The 22,877-nt window shown below is 36.8% G+C and overlaps 1 protein-coding gene across 6 annotated transcripts in view; it reads left to right on the forward strand.

The window, feature by feature from the left end:
* Positions 1-2,562: 2,562 nt before the first annotated feature.
* PTPRC (protein tyrosine phosphatase receptor type C) overlaps positions 2,563-22,877 on the forward strand; it is a 103,729-nt gene continuing 83,414 nt past the window's right edge. For 3 of the 6 annotated variants that reach the window (XM_045536322.1, XM_045536321.1, XM_045536323.1), the window contains exon 1: positions 2,563-2,863. In XM_045536322.1, coding sequence (XP_045392278.1) covers positions 2,791-2,863 — 73 coding nt within the window. In that variant the 5' untranslated portion in view covers positions 2,563-2,790. The remainder of the gene's footprint in view (positions 2,864-22,877) is intronic. The other 3 variants (XM_045536324.1, XM_045536325.1, XM_045536319.1) reach the window with 2 other exon arrangements.

Consider the following 22,877-nt stretch of genomic DNA (forward strand, 5'->3'; position numbering starts at 1 on the left):
GGACAGCTGTGCCCCGTGTCCTGACAAGCTGTGGAGCCCCCCTCCTGACAGCTGGCATCTCAGGGACACCCCTCTGGCTGGCCATTGCCTCCACTCTGGCCACCAGAATGCTCCTCTGTTTGTTCCCTGATGTCTCCGTCCATCAGGCCCTACGTCTGACTTTATCACATGCAACACAGATTTTCCTACTCAAAAGTCTAATATTTCCTGTAAACATTCAACTCAGTTTTAACACATTAAAATAAAACAATAATCCAACTCATTTGTGCCCACCTGCCTGAAATGGAATTGAATCTCCTAACTTTCTTACCATGTTTTCAAAGCCACAATCCACAAAGCCCTTTTTAAATGTCTCTTTAAGGCTGCTAAACCTACATTTTCATAGAGCATGATTTTATGTGCTTTTCTCCCTTTTGAAAGATCGTATGCACTTTCCTCCTGGCTTCTAGTTTTACTAAATATTCTGCCATAATAGGAAGCTAACGGAACAGAAGTATTTGCTTAAAGATATTCAAAGCTAACTCCCAGAGAGTTTTCCATTGCAAATGTATTTTAAGATACAGGCAGAGGTGCTGAGTACTCAAATCTATGAGCTCTGACGCCTATTTTTCATTAGGCCTACCCACATGAAAATTAGTGCTTACTTTTACAGCTATCTTATTTAAAGATACATTTGCAAGAAGAGAACATCATTTTTTACTAATTCAGTGGTCTATCTCTGAGAGATAAAGCACTGTAAGGATACGTAGTAAAAAAGATCGGGGAAAGGAGTGAGAAACACGAAGGAGGATAGTAAAGTAAGTAAGGAAAGTGAGATGAAACTGAGTTCCAAACATAACTTGTCTACTTCCGAGCTGTGAGACCTTAGACAAATTACCCAACCACTCTGAACATCGTAGGTCAAACAGGCATCTAGCTCAAGAGTGTTGTACAAATTAGACAATGTACACGCCCTGCTAAGCATAGTTCCTGCACATACTAAGAAGTCTGTAAGTTAGCTATAATGATAATAATCATAATTACAATCTTATTAAAATGCTATTACCCAAAGTTTAAGCTGTGAGGTTATTTCAGTTTGCACAAAGTGGGATGCAGGTTTGACTCTGTAGATCATAGCAGCCAATATAAGAGTAAAATAGATAAGTTTGTTAATATCAAAAGATTGATTTACTTAAATACAGGAACCGTACAATAATACTTCCTAACTAGGGGGTTGCAGGGTTACTGCAAGAGCTCTGTCTCTTGGTGAGTCCCCTGAGCATTATGTGTAGTTCAAATAAATAGTGAGTGCTACGATGTGTGCACTTTTATTTTTAAAGGCATGCAGATATTGTGATAATGACACCAATTCACTTAATGTATTCATACATTTATAGTAGCTTTTTGCCAGTAAGCATTTTCCTAATCAATGGACTTAACTAAGAACACCATCAGAATTATGAAGAGCATTTGTTGTCTTATTTATCAAAAATGTTGAGAAAGTATTACTGAGAAAAAGAAAAAAAGGTGAGCTCTTGTAAAAGACAACTCTTGGTTTTTCTTTTTCTTTTTTTTTTTTTGAGACAGAGTCTCGCTCTGTTGCCTGGGCTAGAGTGAGTGCCGTGGTGTCAGCCTAGCTCACAGCAACCTCAAACTCCTGGGCTCAAGCGATCCTCCTGCCTCAGACTCCTGAGTAGCTGGGACTACAGGCATGCGCCACCATGCCCGGCTAATTTTTTCTATATATATTTTTAGTTGGCCAGATAATTTCTTTCTATTTTTAGTAGAGACGAGGTCTCACTCTTGCTCAGGCTGGTCTCGAACTCCTGACCTCGAGTGATCCACCTGCCTCGGCCTCCCAGAGTGCTAGGATTACAGGCGTGAGCCACCGTGCCCGGCCAACTCTTCGTTTTTCATTGTTCTTCTTTCCCTCATCAATAGCACCAAGATACCCTAAGCCACAGAAGCATTAATTTTTTTGAAGCAGGATTTGCTGTAACTGTGGTGGGAATGACATTCTGATTGCATCCCTAGCCTCACAAGGATATCTTGAAAGATTTGGGGCAACACGGTTAAGCTCTCTGAGAGTGCTTTTGCATAGGAAATGGGTTTTACTGCTCAAATTGTCATATTGCTGGGCTTTGAATGCCCTAATGGTAAATGACACGGGTTGCCAAAAATAACCAGATAGGTAGTTTGTTCATCTGGCTATCTTAATAAATAAAATACAGGTATTTTCTACTGATTCAGTGACTGCATCATCTTGCCGAACTTTGTTTTGTTATACCCATGCTGAATCTGTTTTATAATCTTTTAGAAAAGTAAGAAAATTATTAATTATTTTGGGGGAGGGATTTAGAGTTTGTTTTTTTTTTTTTTAAAGTTGTAATGGATATTGTAAGGGAGTACTGTCTGGAGAGTTTAAAAACATCTTTCTTGAGGGGAGACTCTTTTAAAAGGCTTACTAACTTAGTATAAAACACTTGAATTAAGGAAGTAAGATGCCATTGCACTGAGTTTGAACAACTTTTTTGACTTCCTGCAAAGAGGACCCTTTACAGTATTTTTGGAGAAGTTAGTAAAACCGAATCTGACATCACCACTTAGCAGTTCATGCAGCTAACAAGTGGTTTTGTTCTTAGGGTAACAGAGGAGGAAATTGCTCCTCGTCTGATAAGACAACAGCGAAGAGTATGCATTTATTTTTTTATTTTTGATTCTCTTTTACAGACAAAAACTTTTGTAGAGATAACCATTTTGCCTTTCAGAAGGACGTATGCTGTTTCTTAAGGATACGGCTCATTTCCAGATATGACCATGCATTTGTGGCTCAAGCTTCTGGCATTTGGCTTTGCCCTTCTGGACACAGAAATGTTTGTTACAGGTAAGTACAAGGATATTAATATTTACTCGATTATTTTTTTCTCTTTTGGAAGAAAGATTGGTTTGAAATAGACATAAGAATAAGTTAAATGTGTCGGTGACTGGAAGTGAAAAGCCGGCTGCGAAATGGTCAAGGTTGTGGTGGTGCAGGCAGACACAGCTAGTTATGGGACGGAATACACTGTTTCTGTTTTAAAAGACATAAATGTTTGGGGGGAAAAAAATCACAATTTAAAAGGAAAACATTGTGTAGCTGTATCTTTATAACTGTTCAAGGGTACAAAAGCAACATTGTTACTTAACCCCCAAAGTGACAAGAATACACATTTATAAATGTCTGAGGAATGTGTTAATGATAAAACAAGTGAGTTTTTATCCTTTTAAGAAAAGCTGCACTTTTTAAAAGTCCTAAGATGGCTTTGGCAGCATGTAAACCACACCACCTTTTCAGGCTATGAGTTTGCTTCCTCAAATTTTGAGTACTGTTAAAATATTTTATTGAAAATTTAGATATGTGATCATCGGGAAATACACTGAGGTGGTTAATAAAATATTAACTTTCTACATATTCTTATCACAGAATGTATTTTAAATCAAGTCCTAATTTCTTGCTAATAATATTAATGAGTTTTCGCTTTGGAAATGTTTGCGGGCCATCGCCCTTCCTGGGTGATGGGTAAACATTGTAGCCTTGATGAGATAGAAATATTTAAACTCTTACAAATCATGCAAATGCTGTGTTCTGTAGGAAAATGTAACTAACTGGACTTTGGGTACTTAAGTTTGAAATCTTGATACATTTATGGTCTATTCAGTGGCTGGTTCTTGAACAGTGGCAGTTTCGATCATGGGTACATTCTGGTTGACTATTAAATGGAACGAATAAATTGTCATGCAGTATTCCTCTTTATGATGTAGTATCTAAAAGCTATTTTTATTATTAAAAGGACATTAAAAATAAAATTTTTACAGAAATTCCAAAAATTAAAAAACTTTTAAAAAATCTTGCTTATTGAAATTCACTTTGAAGTTTTTTATTGACTTTTTACCACTCTCATTTCCTCTGAAAGGCAGGGTAGTAGTTACCTCCTGAGCATGTTACATTGTCAATTTATATTTTGAGTAACCTAGGTTAGTGGGAAGAAAAACAGTATAAAATAGATTTTCTGTTGTGTTCATTCTGTCCTTTTTCATTGCAAAGATGAATTTTAAAAATCTCTGTGGGTGCAACATTTTGTCTTAGTACAGAAAATGTTCTTCAAGTTATCTCTATAACGCCTGTTATCATAATCAAAAATACATTTAAAAATAATAATTTTAATATGGTGATATATGTGTATTGTTATAAATCAGCATATTTTCATTAAAAATTCTTATTCATATATGTTGAAAAGCATTTTTAAGTGAGCATAAAGAAATATTGAAATCTTTTGTAGGCCACAGATCAAACCACTGTAAAAATTTTAAACTTGGTCTTTTAAAGGATTTTTATCATAAGAAACATCTTTGAATTAATAATCTAAATAAGAGTATAATAGGATCTAGAATCCATTGAATCAACTTTGCTGAATAGTTTATACTACAAATAAATGAATAGGTATACATAGACTTATTTTGAGAAAAATCAAGTTTATCTTCAATTGCTCACATAAATATTGAGAGCAAATATTTTTCTAAAAGACATTGATAGTCTTTCTGAAATATATATTTATTTGTGAAAAAACATATAAAGACAGTAATTTATTTCTGAAAATATTATTTATCATACTTTTAAGTTCCAAGAGATATTTTGTGATTCAGTATATAATTTGGAAAGTTCTTAATTCTTGGAATTATATATTTTTCTTTATTAGCAACAAATGAGTTGAATTCTATGTTTTATTTTAATTTATTGAAATTAGTTTAGTGTCTACAAGAAATATAAATTTGGGGGCAGAAAAATTTACATTGTAGGTTTTAAAGGCATAAAGAAATAGAGTCAAATGTAGAGAGACATCGACAGATAACTATGTGCACAATTTGGATGTTTTATTAAATCTCTAAAACGCACATGTGAACAAGGCCAAAGTTTTGTCAGGACGACAGCAGTGCTGGGTTCGGTTTTACACAAAAGTTCCTAACCTCCTTGCTCAGTTCCTCCTTGCCATGACAACTGGAAACCAAAACTCTGTTTAAAATTTCTAGATAATTCTAGGGACAATGGTGGTTGTGAGAAGGCAGGTGGGGCGGGTGCTCTCTGGCTCTGGGGGGGTGTCTGCCGCAGGTCCCCCGTCCCGAGCTGCATGTGTGAGTCGTGCTGTGTGAGTGCGCCGTGAGTTACGCTGTGAGTCACAGCAGTTCAGACTCATTTCCTGGACATAATTTTTTATTTTTCCATCTGCATGAAAAAAGCATATCACACATTGCAAACAGGTATCGTGCCTCGCACGTCACAGCTGTTCAGTGCAAAGTAGTAATTGAATTTGATAAGCAATTCTAACTCCTAAATACAATTTAAAGATTTTGAGGTGTATCATTATTTGACCTTAATAAAATATTTCCTGAGAAAAACCTGCCTGTAACCCTTATCAGTGCAAGATTTTGAAGTGCATTTTGTTAGAGGAAAGATAAGGTGAAGTGAAGGTCTATATTTCCTTTTCCTCTCTTGCTCGCGGTAACCAAGCCCTGGGGCGGAGTGGTTAGCTTGAGGTAAGTTCTTTTTCTGTTCTGGGCTATTTGACATCCTTTCACCAGTGACAACTAACCAGCACAGGAATGCAGGTGTTTCTACCTTGTTCATATACGTGTATAGCTATATACCTGCACACACTAGTTACGTACGTGTGAGTATATATAGTAGTTATTATGTATCTGTATCTATCCTTCTATCTTTCTATCTATCTGCTGGTTCTCCATATTTGTCTGCCTTTTAAATATTGGGGTTTTATGGCCTTCAGTCCTTGGCCAATTTTATTCTTATTTTCTCCACTTTGGATTTCTTATCAGCGCCAACTATGTGTCGATGACTCTGATTCTTCATCTCTGGACTCATCCCTCAGAAGCATGGAACTTAACTCGCTTCCTAAATTCAAACATTTGCATGCTCCCTAAGTCCTGAAATTTTTGTTTTTAGTAATCTTTAAAACCTTTTCCCCTTTCTAAACTTCCATTGCCATCACCTTAATTCATGGCTTTATTTTTTTCATCTGTAAAATTATAATAGTTTTCTAATCAGTCTGGTCTCATCCTTTTTTTACATACATTCTGCAGGTTAAAAAAATAAAAGGGGGAGAATTCTGATATCTTCTCATTGCCTTTGGTATAAATTCTAACCTTCTTGTGAGAGCGCAGGGACCACCAGCAAGCTGGGGGCTGGTCCTGGGGTGGAGCAGGGATCTTTCTTCTTTTTCTCTTGCGTCTGATTAAAAGAGAACAAGCAGGAGGTAGTTTCAACACGCAGTTCCTCTACACTTCCTGAAGGCCTTTAAGGCTCTGGGCAAATCCTGTCTCTTCTCTGACTTTCCCTTTGTCACTCTTGCCACAAAATAGATCCCCTGAAATCGTACACTTTTTAGCACCTTTCCTTGGCAGTTTTCAAGTGCTATTTCAATTTGTTGTTGATGATGATGGTGATGATGATGATGATGTACAAATCAGTGGATTTACTGCCATAGTAACCTACATGAAAGCAGAAACTCTGCCTTATGCCTTTTGGTATCTCTTGCACCTGATTTCTTACCAGGCACTGAATAGATAATGAAATGTTTTAAATATAAAACCGCAGATTATGCTGATGAAGGAGAAGGAGAAAAATTTCAGAAAGGGAAGTCAAAAAGAGGGAGCACATGAGACAAAAAATTTAGCCAGGGGCAAAATGGAAGGATGAAGGTAGAAGGACAGTTTTGTCAAGATCAAATACATTAATTCTGGATCTAGATGTTTCCAGGCTATGCCTTTTTTTTTTTTTTTTTGCTTACTTTCTTCATTTATTTCCTTATCTCACCTCATGTTGAAGGATCCTCCAGACTTCTTAAAAATCCATATTTAGAGAATATTGTCTCTAAATTTTCCTTGATCAGCTCTTTGGACATTCTTGGTAATGTCATTTGGGGGAGGAGTCAGTTTTATTCTTCAAATACAGATGTCCGTAGGAAGAAAAGTAAAAGGAAGGGGAAGGGAAATATTCACCTAGCTGGGGGAACAACACAAAAGAAATCAAGTCTCGTCCTTGTAAGTGCTGGTTTGAGCACCAGTGCTAGTGTTCTGGGATTGTATGCTAGGACACATGGAATGTGATACACCTTGGGCATTACACTGCAAGCACACAAATATTCTGAAAACCTAAAACTTTGAGAGCTTGTGGAAAGCTGGGAATCATTGGTTACTAGATAGTAGGAAGATGAATTTCAATCTGAGTAGGTAAAGAGCAGAGATTTGCAGTCAGTTTGACTCACGTTGTTGGTAAACACACAGAGTTTGTGAAGACAAGGTTTGATGTTCAGACCATGCATGTCAGCTCGGTGCAGAGAAAGAAATTTTTCATCACCACAGACCTTTGATTTTTTCTAGTCATCTTATAAGTTTATGAGAGTATTTACACAGTAAAAAATTGGAATAGAAATTTAACTTATTTAAACTTAATTTTTGTGGCGTCTAAATATCTTTGTCAGTACTAGGCACCCAACCCCATACCGTACCTGCCTGTTACCAAAAAATGAATGCTGTGACTTCTGCACACAGAAAGATGCCACTCTTCAGGGAATAGTGTAGGGAAAAATAAAATGTCACATGCTGTTCATTTAGCAATATAATAAGATGTCTATTTCTATATAATACCCAAATATGCAAAAATAAAGATTATAGTAATCATTGAATTTTGTGCACATGGCCCTAACCACTATTTAGATTAGAACATATCTAATTATTGCCTGAAGTCTTTACATTAATCTGAATTCCTGTCAATGCACTACTGCAATTTCAGTCTGTCAAAAGAGTCTAGGGAATGACTATTATATTCAGAGAATTGTGTGTTTAAGAATCACACACACATAAAGTGAAAGAAACGGAAACTTTTCTACTCTTTCATCCAGAACAAGCATAAATATACACGAAGTCAATGTTAGTGAAATCAACAGGCATCTTCTATGCCCATTCAGAGTACCTTCAAATGATTCCCTTCTGAAAGGGTATCAGTAAAATTATCCATGTTTTTATTAGATCCTTTACTAAAGACCCAAGCTTAAAGAAACATTAACATATTCTATGGTGCTTAGCCATACAGTATGTTTAAATTAAACATTTATTACCTGCTAAAAATGAGACACGTGTCTGAAAGGAAAAAGCCACTTTACTGAAATTTCAATTTCTCCTATATATATTGCCTTTATTATAAAATTATAATTATGATGCAATGATATTCAAATGTAAATATCACTATTCATGTATTTAAAAAATTTGTTTCCATCAAAACTTGAGCAACGGGAGGAAAATCATCATCCCTTCAGAACTATCTGCCAGTGCTGGGGGGGGGGGGAGGCGAGAGCCGGGGCAACTTAGCATCACACTCACGTGTATCAGGACAGGGACAGCTGTGAAGTGAACCTAGTGAAAATCACGGGTTAAAAAAAAAGAAATTCTCTGCATTTTAAATTTTAAAAAATATGTCCTGATATTCAAGACAATAGACAAACCTATATAAAGACATGATATCAGAAGGATAATATCATGGCAATATGGTGTGGTCATTATATTTCCAATGTCTCCACTTAAGGAAAAAAACAATAATTTGTTTACTGATAAAAAAAAGATTAAGCATAGTAGGGAACGAGGCAGGAGCCATTCCGAGTTGGAGAATATCATGGCATTTGGAGTGAGAAATATTTGGAGAATCTAACTCTACGAATGGTGTGATTTTAAGCTAAATAATTTTTTATCTTTGAGACACAGTTTCCTCATCTATAAAGTGCTGTAAGCATTAAAAATGATGATGTTTGTGAAGATGCTTTGAAAACGATGAGAAACTCTGCAAAGTTGTACATTTTTTTCGTGTGATCCCGTGAAACCACAGCACATGGCTCTTTAGCGTTAAGCATGGTTCCAAGTTAGATCTCATCCTCTGAGAGCCTGTGAGGAGATAAAGGAATAGTTTCAGGTTACGTGCAAGGGAGCAAACCCTGATAGACCTTTGAATTCTGTTAACGTCCCATCCCGTATTTCAGGGATGTTCAGGCCACTCTGGAATGCATTCCAACTAGTTGATAAATCCATCGCCTTCTACAACTCTTTGCTAGGGATGATTACCATTTCTTATCATAACGACCGCCTGCAGTCTCAGCCCCCTCCAATCCCTGCTGTGCCCGTGTCTACCTTCACCAGGAGAATCTTTGTAAAATGCAAAACTCACCTTTGTACATCCCTCCTTTAACAGCTCGCTATGGGGTAGAGAATATTTTGCTCCCATGATTTTGATACCAAGGATGTCTTCACTCAACTCTTATGAAAATAAACATTTAATTAGAATATACTAATGTTTATGAGGTTTCCTTGAAGAAAAATTTTGTAGGAAAAAAAATCTGTCATGTAAATTTAATTCCCTGAGTATTTTATATATAGCCTAGTTAAATCACAGTCAATTTTTCAATTTTTCTTTTTGTTTTACTGAACTAATAATGTTCAACAGCATCACTTTCATTTAATTTTTGCAATAACTGTTAGATTTACAAATCAATTTTACAGACATATTTTATTTTGATGATAGCTGTGTCCCTGGGAAATACCCTTTGTGGTCACCATTTTTCTAAGTGTAATTTTGCTTGTCAGACAACACAGATGTAAATTTTCAAAAGCATTATAATTCTTCTCTTTGTCCAGAAACACTTCCTCTGTGTAGTTTTGACTACTGGTAGTTAAAAACAGTTTTCTTTGGCATTTCAATCTTACATAAAATATAACTTCTATAATATAATTTTTCGCTTTTGTCAGACTTAGGTTGGGCAGTGTTAGCCATTCTCAAATTTATGTTGTGTTGAAATTTCAGTCAGTAACGATCATTTTGAGATTCAGAGCTTTTCATCTACATTCATTTTGAGATTTTTAAGACACAGTTTTAATTATTTCTTAGGTAGCCAATGGGAACTTTAGAAACACTTTGAGGACTGCTCTACAGCCTAGAATTATTATGTTTTAATTGTCATTCCTTTGGGTGGTGTTCCTCTAATTAGCTTTCATACCTTGTGCCAACTTCTTATTCATTAGTGGGCAGAAAGTAAAGAGAAGAATCAACATGATAAGTTTAAAATGTTCTCAAAGTAAAACGGGGAGTGGGGAAAGCATCAAATTATCCTGCTTTGGTCTCTGTGCATTTAGGGAGAATAAAAGCAGTTAGCATTGCACACACGATTCTAACAGACCCCTTCAGACTTCTCCAGCTTTATCTGTCACCACTGTGGGACATAGACTATAAACTCTCGTTGTAACTTGCATTTTCCTAAGAATATAGTATTTTCCTTTCTCCAAACTGTTGACCATGCTGTTTTTTTCTTCCCTCCATGTCTTTTTTTTTCAACTGGGAAAATTATAATTGTTCTTCAAAATTTAGTACAAAGATCACATCCTCTGGGCATCCCTCCTCTGTGCCCCCTGCTCTTCCATCCCTTTCCCCCCTGGATGGGTGTTCCATGTTTTTCTGCTGCCATGATCCTGTGAATAACCCTCTTGGAACTCTACCCAGCTTTGCTTTCGCCTAGCTGGTGAGCTCACGTAGGTTATCACCGGGTCTTACTTATCGGTGCCTGCAGGTCCTCAGTACCTGTCTGCTGAATGAATGGATGGTAACTCCCCCTCTACGTAGAAAGCACTTAATGGTTCATACAAGTAATTTCAATTGTCCCCTTGTTGTTGTCATTTAAGTGAATTATTCATGGCAAATTTTTCTACATGGAAAATGTCAGGCAATTGATAAAAGAAGAAATTGCTTAGAGTCCTTGCTAACATTTTGTGTTTTTCTCTCTCCCTCTTTTCATCACATAAAACTGCACATTCTGATTGCTTTCTAAGTAAACCACGACTATTCTAGACAGTTTGAGAAATACAGAAATTAATAAATAGGAGAATAAAAATCTCACAGATTCCTAGTACTCAAGCCCTAAAAACTTTCTGAGTATTTTGTGTGGTCAAGTCAAAACAATCTATGTGTTTGTTATTAACTCATTTGATGAACAACTGCTTCGTGAGTGCTTCCCTGCGCTCCTGGCTGGGGGTCCCATGTTTCGTGCCTGTCCTTGTGAAGTCTGTAATCTCTGGGTGGCAGTGGCTGCTGGGAGGTGGGGTCTCACATCTTCCAAAATCTCCACCAGCACCACAATGCTTCCTCCTTAAAGTAATAACATAGCTTCTTGCAGACGTCAATCTTTTATAAATGAGAAATTTAAAAACTGCTATTTTAATATCTATATGTAATATACTAAGTAAAAATCCTGCTCTCACAAGACTACCTCCAGGTCTGTTCCAGCCAGATTTTCTCTGCAGACCTTTCGGTTACAGACATCCTGGAGCTGCCGCTGAGTTGTGTAGATTATTATGAGATATTTTAAAAAATAATGGTGATAGATGCAAAGAGGGACTAGACAATAGTTTTAATTTTCTTGCGATTTATTCTGAAAATAAACTATTTATTTTGAGAGAAAAGTTAAAGCCTACACAAAGACATGCCACACAGGCAAATCCTTAGCGCTTTCCCTGGAGATCATTCAGAATGGTTTTTGTTAGCATCATCTGCTAACAAACGGGGCGTGGGGGGGGCTGAGAGGTGGGGTTTTAACCTGGGTCTGTCTGATTCTAGGTCTGTGTTTTGTCCACCGGCTGATCAGTCTTCTCAGCGGTCAGCTGAGTAATCAGTAGTTGAGGACATGGCTACATGGTGGGGGGCAAATCACAGCAGCACCGCGGGGGAGCGTAGTTTCTCAGGTCGTTTGGTGGAGTCTGCAGGTAGGCTCAGCCAGCTGACGTAGCTACGTACCTGAGCCCTTGTGCACCGAGCGTCTTCCTTGTCTTTAGCAAGGTCTAATTCACTTGAGACTGTATGTCTCCTCTAAAAGGCATAAAGACATCTTTGGTGGATTTACTTGTCATTACTGTGAGTGCTGATGCCACACAAATCACGCAAAAGTGATGTGTTACAATCCTCTTGAAAAGGAGGTTAATGAAGCACAGGACTGAGTCTGTCTGGAGGTGAGTGACACGATGGAAAGAATGGATTTTCCCCCACCTAATTTGTTTTTGATGTTACATAAAGTGCAAGCCATTAAATAATTCACCAAAGTATCTAGATTTTTTTGTTTTTGAAGTGCAAGGGAAGTAATTTGACCTTTGTTAAACACTTTGATCATGGAAAACACATGAGGTTCTCATCTTATTCCAGGAAGTGTAGACACCGGATAATCTTTTCATAGTCATCCAAGAAGCATATTAAATGAATCAAGTAAATCCATCTTACAGATTTTTATGCCAGAGACAAGTTAGCTATAACTTCAAGGAAAGTTAAAAAAAAAAAAAAAAGTTTATTGTCTAGTTAATATGATAAATGTGGACTTTCAATCAGGCCAAATATTCTATTTTGACTTCTTAGATTTAGATTTCCAAATACCCTTTTGACTTATAAAATAAGATTTTTAACTTATGCCTAATACACTCTAAGTACTTCTTCTTTTCAATGATCCACATTTTTATTTGCTGAATTTACTTATTGATGCTTTAGGTATGATCAAGATATACCATAGCTAGGGAAAAATAAGTGAAACAGAAGGTATCAGTTGAGAGTCTGACTGTGAGGGGAAGCAATGATATGACGGAAGCAGATAAGCAAAACAAAGGGCAAGGAGCTGCACCAGGGGCTTAAAGAAATGATGCTGGCAATGTTCATTCTGACAAACTCTCCTCTTAAAGTGCTTAAGAAGTCTTTGAAATCTTCCCTGGATTCCATTCTGAGCCCACCTATTATGAAACATAGGGGGAAATTGCCTTTCAAAGCCTCAGTTGCTCATCTGGAGAATGGGAATAATAGTAAGAGACATTACATGAGATGATATGCTCATTGATTCAGAATTTGTTTACAGAGCCCCTACTGTGTGCCAAAAACTGTTCTAAGTGTGGATACAGAGGTAAATAAAACAGGAAAGATAGCTGCTTTCATGAAATTTCCATCTTAGCAAAGCGAGATAACAAAACAAGAAAACAAATAAATAATGGAGACACCTTCAGATGCAGATGAGGGCTGTGAAGAAAACTAAGCAGTGTGGTACGGTGGAGGCAGGCCACACTGTGGGGTGAATGCCCGTGTCGACAGAGTGACCCAGGAAGGCCTCTTTGAGGAAGTGTCGTTCAGCCACTTGTTGGCTGACAAGAGCGTGAAGATCCATGTAAGAGAAACTGGCAGGAGAAGAACCCCTGTGGCAAAGACAAATCGGTGCTTTCAGGATACACAAAGGTCAAGTTCCTGTAGTGGGGTGAGTTCGAGCTGAGTGGTTTGTGGTGAGGCCAGAGAGGTGAGGAGGAGAGTCCTGCAGGACATGCTGGAAACAGAAAGAATTTGAGTTTTGCCCTAAGTGTCATGGGAAGAAGCCGTCTGGAGTTTTTAAGCCGAGGATAACCTAATCATATTTCATGTTAAAGAGACTACTCTGGGTGCTGCTAAGAGAATAGATGGGAAGTCAGGCAAATCCCAGAGCCAGGAAGGGGGCAATTGAATTGGTGGAAGGAGAAAGGGGTTGGTGATCTGGACTAAGTGTTGGCAGTGGATGTGGAAAGAAAGGAGAGATTTGCATAGAATCAAGGACAGTTGCCTCATGAAAGGGACAAAGAAGCTATAGACAATGACCCGCACCCTCCATCCACCATGAGCACCTAGCATGGGAAAGAGCCAAGTTAGGGGTAAACAATCATGAGTTCTGTTTTACTCGTTATTAATATCTGAATTTTCATTAGACAGTAGAGATGTCGAGAAATCCACTGGACGTAAGAGTATGGGACCCTTTAGGAAGTTCTCAGCTGGAGACATAAATTTGGGAGTCACTGTGTGCAGATGGAATTTAAAGCTGAAAGACTGAATGTGACGGTGTAAAAAATGTTCAGGTGGGGAAGAGTAGAGGACCTATCTCGAAGCCCTGGGGCTCTTCATATAAGAAAAATCCAGTTGTTTGTGAGTGGTAGGGAGATAGTATAAAAGCCTGGCAAACCTAAGTAATCCATTTTCAGATGTCAGCTCAATTATGTGAACAAAGATCACTTTTTTTGGCCCACCGTTTCAAGAATAAAAGTTTGAATGAGGGAAATAACTTTCCATGTAAGTAAAGGAGGAATCAGCGTCACTGAAACGTGAACAGCTGAGATGCCTCGAGCCGAGCGGCAACTTGGGAACAGAGGGAACCAGGAGTTTATCCAGGGGTTCGGGGAAGGAGAGGTGCTCACACTGGGGGAGATGAAAGATACTTTCAGGATGACCTAGGAGAGAAAATCACCAAAGCCTTTGAAATAAAAGATTTTCCCTCTTCTAAGTATAGAAGGTGGTGTTATGTCGAGGGCAGCTAGAAGGTGTGGATGAAAGAACTGCTGGGAATGGCTGGTGAGAGATCAAAGGCAGTGGAACCTCAACATTCTGCAAGGGAGCAAGTCAGATACTATGTAAGGAGCACTTCAAAGACGGGAAAATACGAATAATAAAAATACCTTTAGTTGTCAAATGTAAAATTTGTGCCAGTTTTGCCGCACTCTATTTTGAGGAGCACTGTAAAACTAAAGATATTTCCTATTAATATCAATTTACCTATGCATTTATTCCCATCTATCTTAATTAGTCAATTCTCAAGAAGAAAAAAAAATGCATTATGCTCAAAGAATCCAAAATGACTTTTTTTGGTTATTGTTAATAAAATGCATTCTCTTAGACTAAATTTTAATATTTATACTTCGAAATATAGGGTGGTTGTAGAAAATGAATATAAAAGCACATCATAAACTGTAATGAAATGAACAAATATAAGGGATCGTAACATTATTTAAGCATTAGGCAAAGCATAAAAAAGAGTGCAGAAATTCTATTAGTACTATTATAATTAGCTTTTTGCATTTGGTTTTTCACCTAGAGAGTTGGAATAAAAGTTGAAATCTTGGTTTAAAACACAACAAATGATTCACATATTATTTTATAAATCAAAATACAGAAATCTAGAATGTTCAATCACTGTCAATGTGGACTCCTATTTTGTATTTAATCAGTCCTATAAACATTTGCATTTGCTAAAGAGTAATAGACCAAGGAAAAGGAAAAGAATCAATGCAAGCCATAAAGCCATGATTTTGTGGAAACTTTGCTCCAGTTTATGTTTTGTGACTGTATGAAAAATATGCTTATCATGGATCTATCTTTTGCTAAAGAGTACCCCTTATATTTTAAAACAAAATATTTACATAAAAGTGTGGAAAAAATGCTTTTTCTTTTAATTCACCCATTATCCCATTCCATATTTGATGTAGAAAATACTACTCTGTTTTAAAACAAAAGTAAAGCATTATTCATTTAATAATCTATTTTGTCCATGAATTTTCCCAGAAGTAACATTTCTCAAGGATATCAGGTATTATAACTTGCCTTTTCTCTAGGCCTCCATTTTATGGGCTAAACATCTGGATTTGATGGTCAAGAAAACATTTCCTTCCTCTAGCTTTTCTAATAATCCTCTCTTAAAGATATGCATGTTTATGCTTGTTAATAAAATTGATATGATTTTAATATCTACTGTTTTAACACACGATGAATATGGAATTTTCAGTGGCTCTTAACATTAAATATATTTTAAATTCCTTATAAAAACAATATTAAGAGCTACTCTAAAATGAATTAAGGCCACAGATGTTTTCCTTTATAGTGTTAATTGATTTAAGGTCCATCAAAATGTTGTTAAAATGTCTAGAGGTTAACCATAATAATGGCACATGGGTCAGATTAAAATTCTTTTTGTACCAAAAAAAATTTATAGCTTATTTTCCTCTGATTAAAAAAATTAGCTAGTGGATTGAAACAGCAATGTGATATCTAAGATTTTATTCTCTTGTTTTATAATGAAAAGGGATTTAAAATTAGGGATTCCTTGGTATACCAAAAATTTATATGTGTAGATTACAAGTACGAGTTTTGTTTTTAGTGAAGAGAGGACAGCTATACATTTTCTCTTTGTATTTGTTCTCTTCTTTTACAGTTGTGGCAATTAATGTGCTAAACTATTTAATCAACAAAATATAGCACCTACCAAGCAACTTTGGTCCCTTCCCCCTAAATACATTTGAATTGCCCCATTTTAATCCTGCCATCCTTTGATAAGAGAGTAATATGCTCTGTAATTTGAGAAAATCATATAAAGTTTCTCAAATTTCACCTAAATATATATGTAACAATATCTTAACAGAAAAAGAGAATATTAAAAAATTTTTGTAGAAAGGATGTGTAATAAAATTAAAATTTTAAACACTCATCAATTTCTTCATGTTAGAATTGCTAAGAATGAATTACAGATCCGTGAATACTTCCAGAAACTTTCATCTCAGGAAATATATCAATGAGCTGAATCTACAACAACACTTTGCTATTTACATAGCTGATTTTTCTTTAATATTTTTAATCTTACATGGCATGGATACAGTCAAAATAAGTTAATTCATATACAGGATATAAAAGGACCAGAGGACTAGTCTTCCCATTAAATAATAGAAAACGAGAATGTTTTTACTTGTCATTTTATTTTTAAATAATACATTTGAATTTTATTTCTTTACTATTTACTAAGCGTCAAGTATTATTCAAGACATTGTGGTGTTTTGGGGGGGTAGGGAATTAACTGAAATGTTTTCTGCCTTTATTTGAGTTAGGATTACTGTAGACAAAATTTTTTTTAAAAAGAGAAAAGAAATTTGTATATTTGGAGAATACTGTGTCAGGCATCATTATTCACCCAATAATATAATTTTAGAGAAGAAAAAGACCTTAGAAATAATCTATTTCAACACATCTATTTTACGAACGACTAAACTGAAACAAAGAAATGTTTCATGATTTGTCCCATGTTATACCAAAAATGAGGGAACCTGGTCCAGTATTCCTTCAGTATATTCCGAGGCATTTATCCATTCACCTGATACAATGAAATGAATATTGGATTAGGCAATTTATGGACAAGCTTTGAATCTTAATTTTATTAACTTTTTTTCAGCAGACTTAGGTTCTGATATGTAGTATGGGTGAGTGACTCACCTTCTTTAAGCCTCAGTTTCTTTTTCAGTGAGGTTCAGAGCTTGGTCCAGTTTCTCAACGTTGGCCCTAGGGACATTTTGGTTGGAGAACTGGGCTGCCCTGTGCATTGCAAGGTGTTTGGCAGCATCCTTGACCTCCGCCTCCCCACCAGAGTTGTGACAACCTAAAACATGTCTGCAGGCACTGCCAAATGTCACCCAAGGGCAGAATTGCCCATCCCTACCACCTTCACTGAAAACCACTAGCTTAGTTAAAATAAATGTTTTAGGGATTCTTGGTGGTGATGCTGTACAATCCTGGACTCCATGGTTAACTGCCGGATGCTTTGTCAGAAAGCGACCGCTAAGCACTATTCACCGTGAAGTTTTTTGGGTACTGTATAAAATGACCAAACAGGACATCATATAATTTTTACAAACTTAAAAGATTCATAGGTGAGAATTTTTATGGTAACAGTGAGATATTAAATATTAGAAAAATGTAACAAGTTTCATGAAATGTTGTAAAAATATACTCACTATAACTGACCATTTTATTCTTGCAAAAATTACCTATGTATTACAAGTTGCACTTAACCAGAGGGCACAATAATTTGGTCGTTGTTTCAAAGATTAATAGGGACTCACTTTAAATCGTAGGTGCTCACGATGCCATGCTCCTTTCCAAGACCGTTGCCACTGCGGAGGGCAGTTGTTGCTGATAAGATTTACTAGAACAAACGTTAAGGGCTTCGTACTGAAAAGGGTCACAGATGTATCATCACCCTTTGCATATAGAAGCAATAGACATCTGTTTTCCTCAGTCTTTAAATTAAAAGGTGTCGTTGCTTCCCTTTCTTTCCCTTCCCCAACCCATTTTGCCCCCATGGGATCCAGCCACCTGCCAGGGGACGGCGAGGGCCTAATGTAAGTCACAGTCCTGTGCACGAGCTAGGAAGGGACATCAGAAACGCCTGCCTGGAAGTCGAGCCAGGCCCAGGGAGCTAGTGTGATGCTCGCTTACACATCGCAGGGTTGCCTTCTGTGTCACACGTTGCTGCAAGTTCCCTGAGGAAGTTTACTGACTTGCGGTTTTACGAGAAACGCACGTCATGGAAGGAGTGGGGAACGGTGCACACGGGAAGTCGAGCTGGTATAAAGTGAGAGCGAGAGCTCAGCCGGTGGGTTGAGTCCTGCCAGGTGCAGGTAAGAGTTGTGGCAGCCACATCCTGTGACCAGCGACTGCTGGAGCGGGCAGACCTGTCGGAGGAGAAATGACACCAAGGAGCATTAGACAAGGAGACCATATTAAAGTAGGGGACAAAAATCAGCTTTGTTCAAAGTGGAAGATCCATTTCTTGTGTTTATAGAACATTTTAACCCCGTTGTAGATTGGAATCAAGAACTCTTTTTTTTTTACACATATTGTGTGTATGTGTATTCATATCTAGATTAAATATCTCGATTTGCCTTTTTCAGTAAAACAAAGTAGGAATTGAAATCCAAGCCCTTCAGTTACTAGAGCAGAAAAAAATAGCTGGATGCTTTTGCTAATCACGGTGTTGATAATTAATCATTGAGAGAGTTAAGTTTTTCCAAGTTTGCGAGTTGACAAAGTGTTAATGGAGAAAAGAACTTTTTTTGTTATTGGATATCGTCACGTGATTACTGGTGCTTTCACTTTTTTCCATTAAAGAAATCCAACTTTTATTAGCCACAGTATTTTCTGTTTTTATTGGATTCAAACAATGGAGATTTATTTCTCTCGAAGCTAAGATAAAGGATGTCAAGGATAAACCACTTTCTCATTTTAAATAAACATATTAATGGATTCATTGTAGATATTCATCTGAAATCTCAAACACACCTGAATTCAGTATACCCAGTTTTATGGGTGAAAAATCAATTATCATTGGGGGGGGAAAAAAAAAACAAAACAGTGACACTGTTTTCATTTTTAACTCTCTTGTTACTTCCGGGTTCTGACAGAGTCCGGAAGCAGAAGTTGCAAAGCATTGTGAGAAAACTTTTGCTCCGTTTTTTTTTTTTTTTTTTTTTCAAGCTCCACCCAGGTGGAAATACCAGAAGTCTGAAAGTCCGTTCTTGCTAAATGGCCATCTCAGGATTGCATTTCCACTGCAGATCTTCAGTGACTTTTTCGCAGCCGGCCTTGACCCCTGCAGAATTGCTGCTCATCCTTCAACATCCCTCCCCTTCTCCTGAATGAATGCAAATTCTCAGAGGTCTCTGGTGGCCACTGGCTTCCTGCATGGCCCATAAAAATGCATTGATGGCATCTTTTCCATAATGAGGCAGAAGTAGTCTAATTACGATTCAGCACTCACTGACTGTGTTCAACTAAACTGTCCCCGAGCTCCGTGGAATAGCACAGGGTTTCCACTTTTCTGGGGAAGATGGATGACATGTACAGATTTCAGCCATCACACGTGCCCGCGGGGACAGTCCTGGGGTCTGTCTCACTGGAATGCCTTCCTCATTTGCTTTTTAGTTTCTCTCTGCTGCAAACACCTTTACCAGAGAGATGTTTTCCTGGTTGCCTTTGTATAGTGCCTGACATTTGTATAGTGCCTACAGGGTAGCCTTTAAATATACATTGGTTGAATTAATATTGAAATGAAGGAATGAATGAACCTCTGTAACTCTTCGAGATAATCTCGTATGATGGGACCATGTTAGCCTGATTTGGGCAGATAGACTGGTACTGACGACTGGTATTCTGATAGAAAGAATGACCAAATATTGAGCTTGAATACGATTTTATTATGTGACTTTCTTATATAAGGAGGGAAAAAAGTAAAGCAGTGTGCACTGTGAATAATTGTACTCCAGAAAGACACATAATATATTAATGCTTTACTTCCTTGAGACAGAATGATACGGATAGGCCATGACTTGTCAATCTCTACCATATAAGAAACATTTTTTGTGGTGAAGTGATCACTTCAGTGAAGGCTTTTGCTTGTTTTTTTACAGACTAAAGTAACAAGTTTTCTATGCCTCTTTCACTCCTTCCTCTCCCTCCCCTTCATAAAAAGTGGTTAACACTTTGGTACTTGTGACCTGGAGTACTAAATATAACATGTGCATAACAAGACTGATGGAATTGTGCTTACGTTCCTATTGTGCTATTTTCTGGAAAATTATGACAATTCAGGCGCCCTTTGAAGACTTTAGAGAGAGTAGCACAGTTTTCTGGTTGCTCTTCATCAAGATCAGTAAAGAATCCAGTTATCCCTTCCCTTTTGGAATAAAAATCTTTAGAAGAAAAAATACTTTTTTATCAAATCATTTGAGAATGTTGAATTGAATGAGTGATATGGTGCTGCCTTCTAGAAGCGTGTAGGAAATATCCACGTTGACTGCAGCATTCTCCCTTTGTGGTGTTCAGTAAGAAAAACAGTTTTCCTTCTCCACATTTTTCAAAATAATATTTTGACAATATCTTCATGATGACTTTAAAATTAAGAAGCCAGTTCATTCAAGTAAAATCAAAATGTTTGGAGATGTGAGATTATACTTTTTTTTAAGGTTAGAAAGTCAGAGGCCATGGTGACAATGGATGGGCCAGCGGAGATACCAGTATCAGCTTCCTCGTTCTCTTGCCTGTCACCACTAGACACATGCCATTTTATAGGAATTACGTGCATATTTTGCAGGAAGGAAGAGACATCTTTCCCACAAAACATTTAATAAATGTTAGTGTCACTTTATGCCAGGGAGCTAAAGACAAATTGGTTGGTAGGAGGTGCGTGGCTGCCCACGTGGAATGTCTTGTGTGGGCCCCGTGCCGTGGAGCTGCTCCCCCATGCGGTGACAGAGGGACCCCGGCTCATTCTGAGGACATGAGAGTTGGGATTGTCCGAGGGAAACGACCATGTGTGTTTAATGACCAAACCACCTTGACCTTGAACGATATTTTTCTTAATTTTTCTGTACAACTAGTTTATTAGTTTTCAGATAAAGAAGAATATTTTGGTAGCTTTTCTTAAAATATATATCATTATACCAAAATCCTTGTCCATATGTGTGCACACAACCATTTTTCTTCAACACAGGGCCCTAGACCTGGAATTTCTGTGTCAAAGACTAGAAACATTTTAAGTCTCTTCATACATATTGATAAACGACTTTAAGAAAAGTTGTTTTCTTATCCTCTTCTAGCAATTGTATAAGGTTTGCTTTCACATATTTTTGTCAGAGTTTAATTTCATCCTCTCCAAATGTGTTAATTTTATAGGCAGAACCAGTATTTCTTAAATCTACCATTTTGTGTTTAATTTGATTTTTACTGTGGTTGGGTTTTTTTTTTTATATGCTTATTATCATTGCATTTCCTCTTCTGTGAATTGTGTTCATGTGGTTTGTACATTTATCTTTTGTGCAGCTGCATTTAAATTTTGCTATAAAGTTATAGGAAATATATATAATCAATATATAATATATTATATAAATAATAATAAATAAATATGTAAATATATGTATATTTACTTATTTGTTCATATCTTAAATTCATACAACTGATAGAACCAGGACAACCAGCAGAGGTTACAGAATTGTCCCTTGTGACAAAGTCCAGAGGAGGAACTGTGTGTGCTCCTATCAATTTTCATTTTTGAAAGAATCCTATTAGTTTCTGGAATGCTCCGAGGAGACTTACAAGGTCAAGATGGACACAGTCTCCATCCTCCCAGGAAGAGGCTAAGTTTCATGATGAAACATAGCTGCCTTTGGCAGCAAGCCCTTGAGTCTCAACATACTCTCCAGCAGAGAACCTACCATCAGCACAGTGATGGGAAAATGAGCCATATTCTTACACTGGGTTCTTCACCTTTTGCTTCACCCAAAACTTCCACCCCTAACCACATGCCTCGCTGCTAACGTTCACACCAGGCTGATGAGAACACTATTTTCAGTAAACTTTCTTTTTCAATTCCTTTCTCAATAGAGTTGCATAACCTTTGAGTTTAAAGAAATCTTAGAGGTCATTAGTGTCAAGGTGTGCATATCCCTTTTAGGACATACCCTCACTGCTTCTAAAAATTATTTTTTTAAAGAAAAGCCCAATTTAATGTTGAACTGCTCAAATTATTTGAAATTTGTGATTTCAAAATCTCCTTCACTAGGACTAAAACTGATGGTTCTCACACTGTTTAGTCTCAGGACTCCCCTTTAAACCTTTTTAAACATAAATTTGATTCTTAACCATAATTGTGGACTATGAAGAGTTTTTCTTTAGGTGGGTTATACCTATATTTACCATAAAAGAAATTAAGGCACAATTTTAACATATTTATTAATAATTTAATAATCATAGAAAACCAATATGTGTCAATATAAATAACATACATTGTATGAAAAACAACAAGCTATTGCAAAACAAAGATTTAATAGTAGTGGCACAGTTTTGTACTTTTCCAAATTTTTTTTATCTGTCTTATTAGAAGATAGTTGGATTCTCATATATGCTTTTACATTCTATCTGTTGCAATATCATGCCATATAGTTTCTGGAAACATCCATTTTCTACTAATGAAAGAATGAGAGAAAAAGAAAAATAATATCTTAGTAATATTATAAAAATAACAATGTAGTACTTAGTAATACTTATTTTGACCTTGAAGACTCCTTGAAAAGTTTTGGGGACTCCCTTGAGTCTCCAACGTTGAGAAACACTGACTTAAGCCAACAGGATAAAATTCTTTCCCTTATAGCAGCATAGAATAGGACTACACCTTTGT

Source organism: Lemur catta, chromosome 23, assembly GCF_020740605.2.
Source record: "Lemur catta isolate mLemCat1 chromosome 23, mLemCat1.pri, whole genome shotgun sequence".
Classification (NCBI taxonomy): Eukaryota; Metazoa; Chordata; class Mammalia; order Primates; family Lemuridae; genus Lemur; species Lemur catta.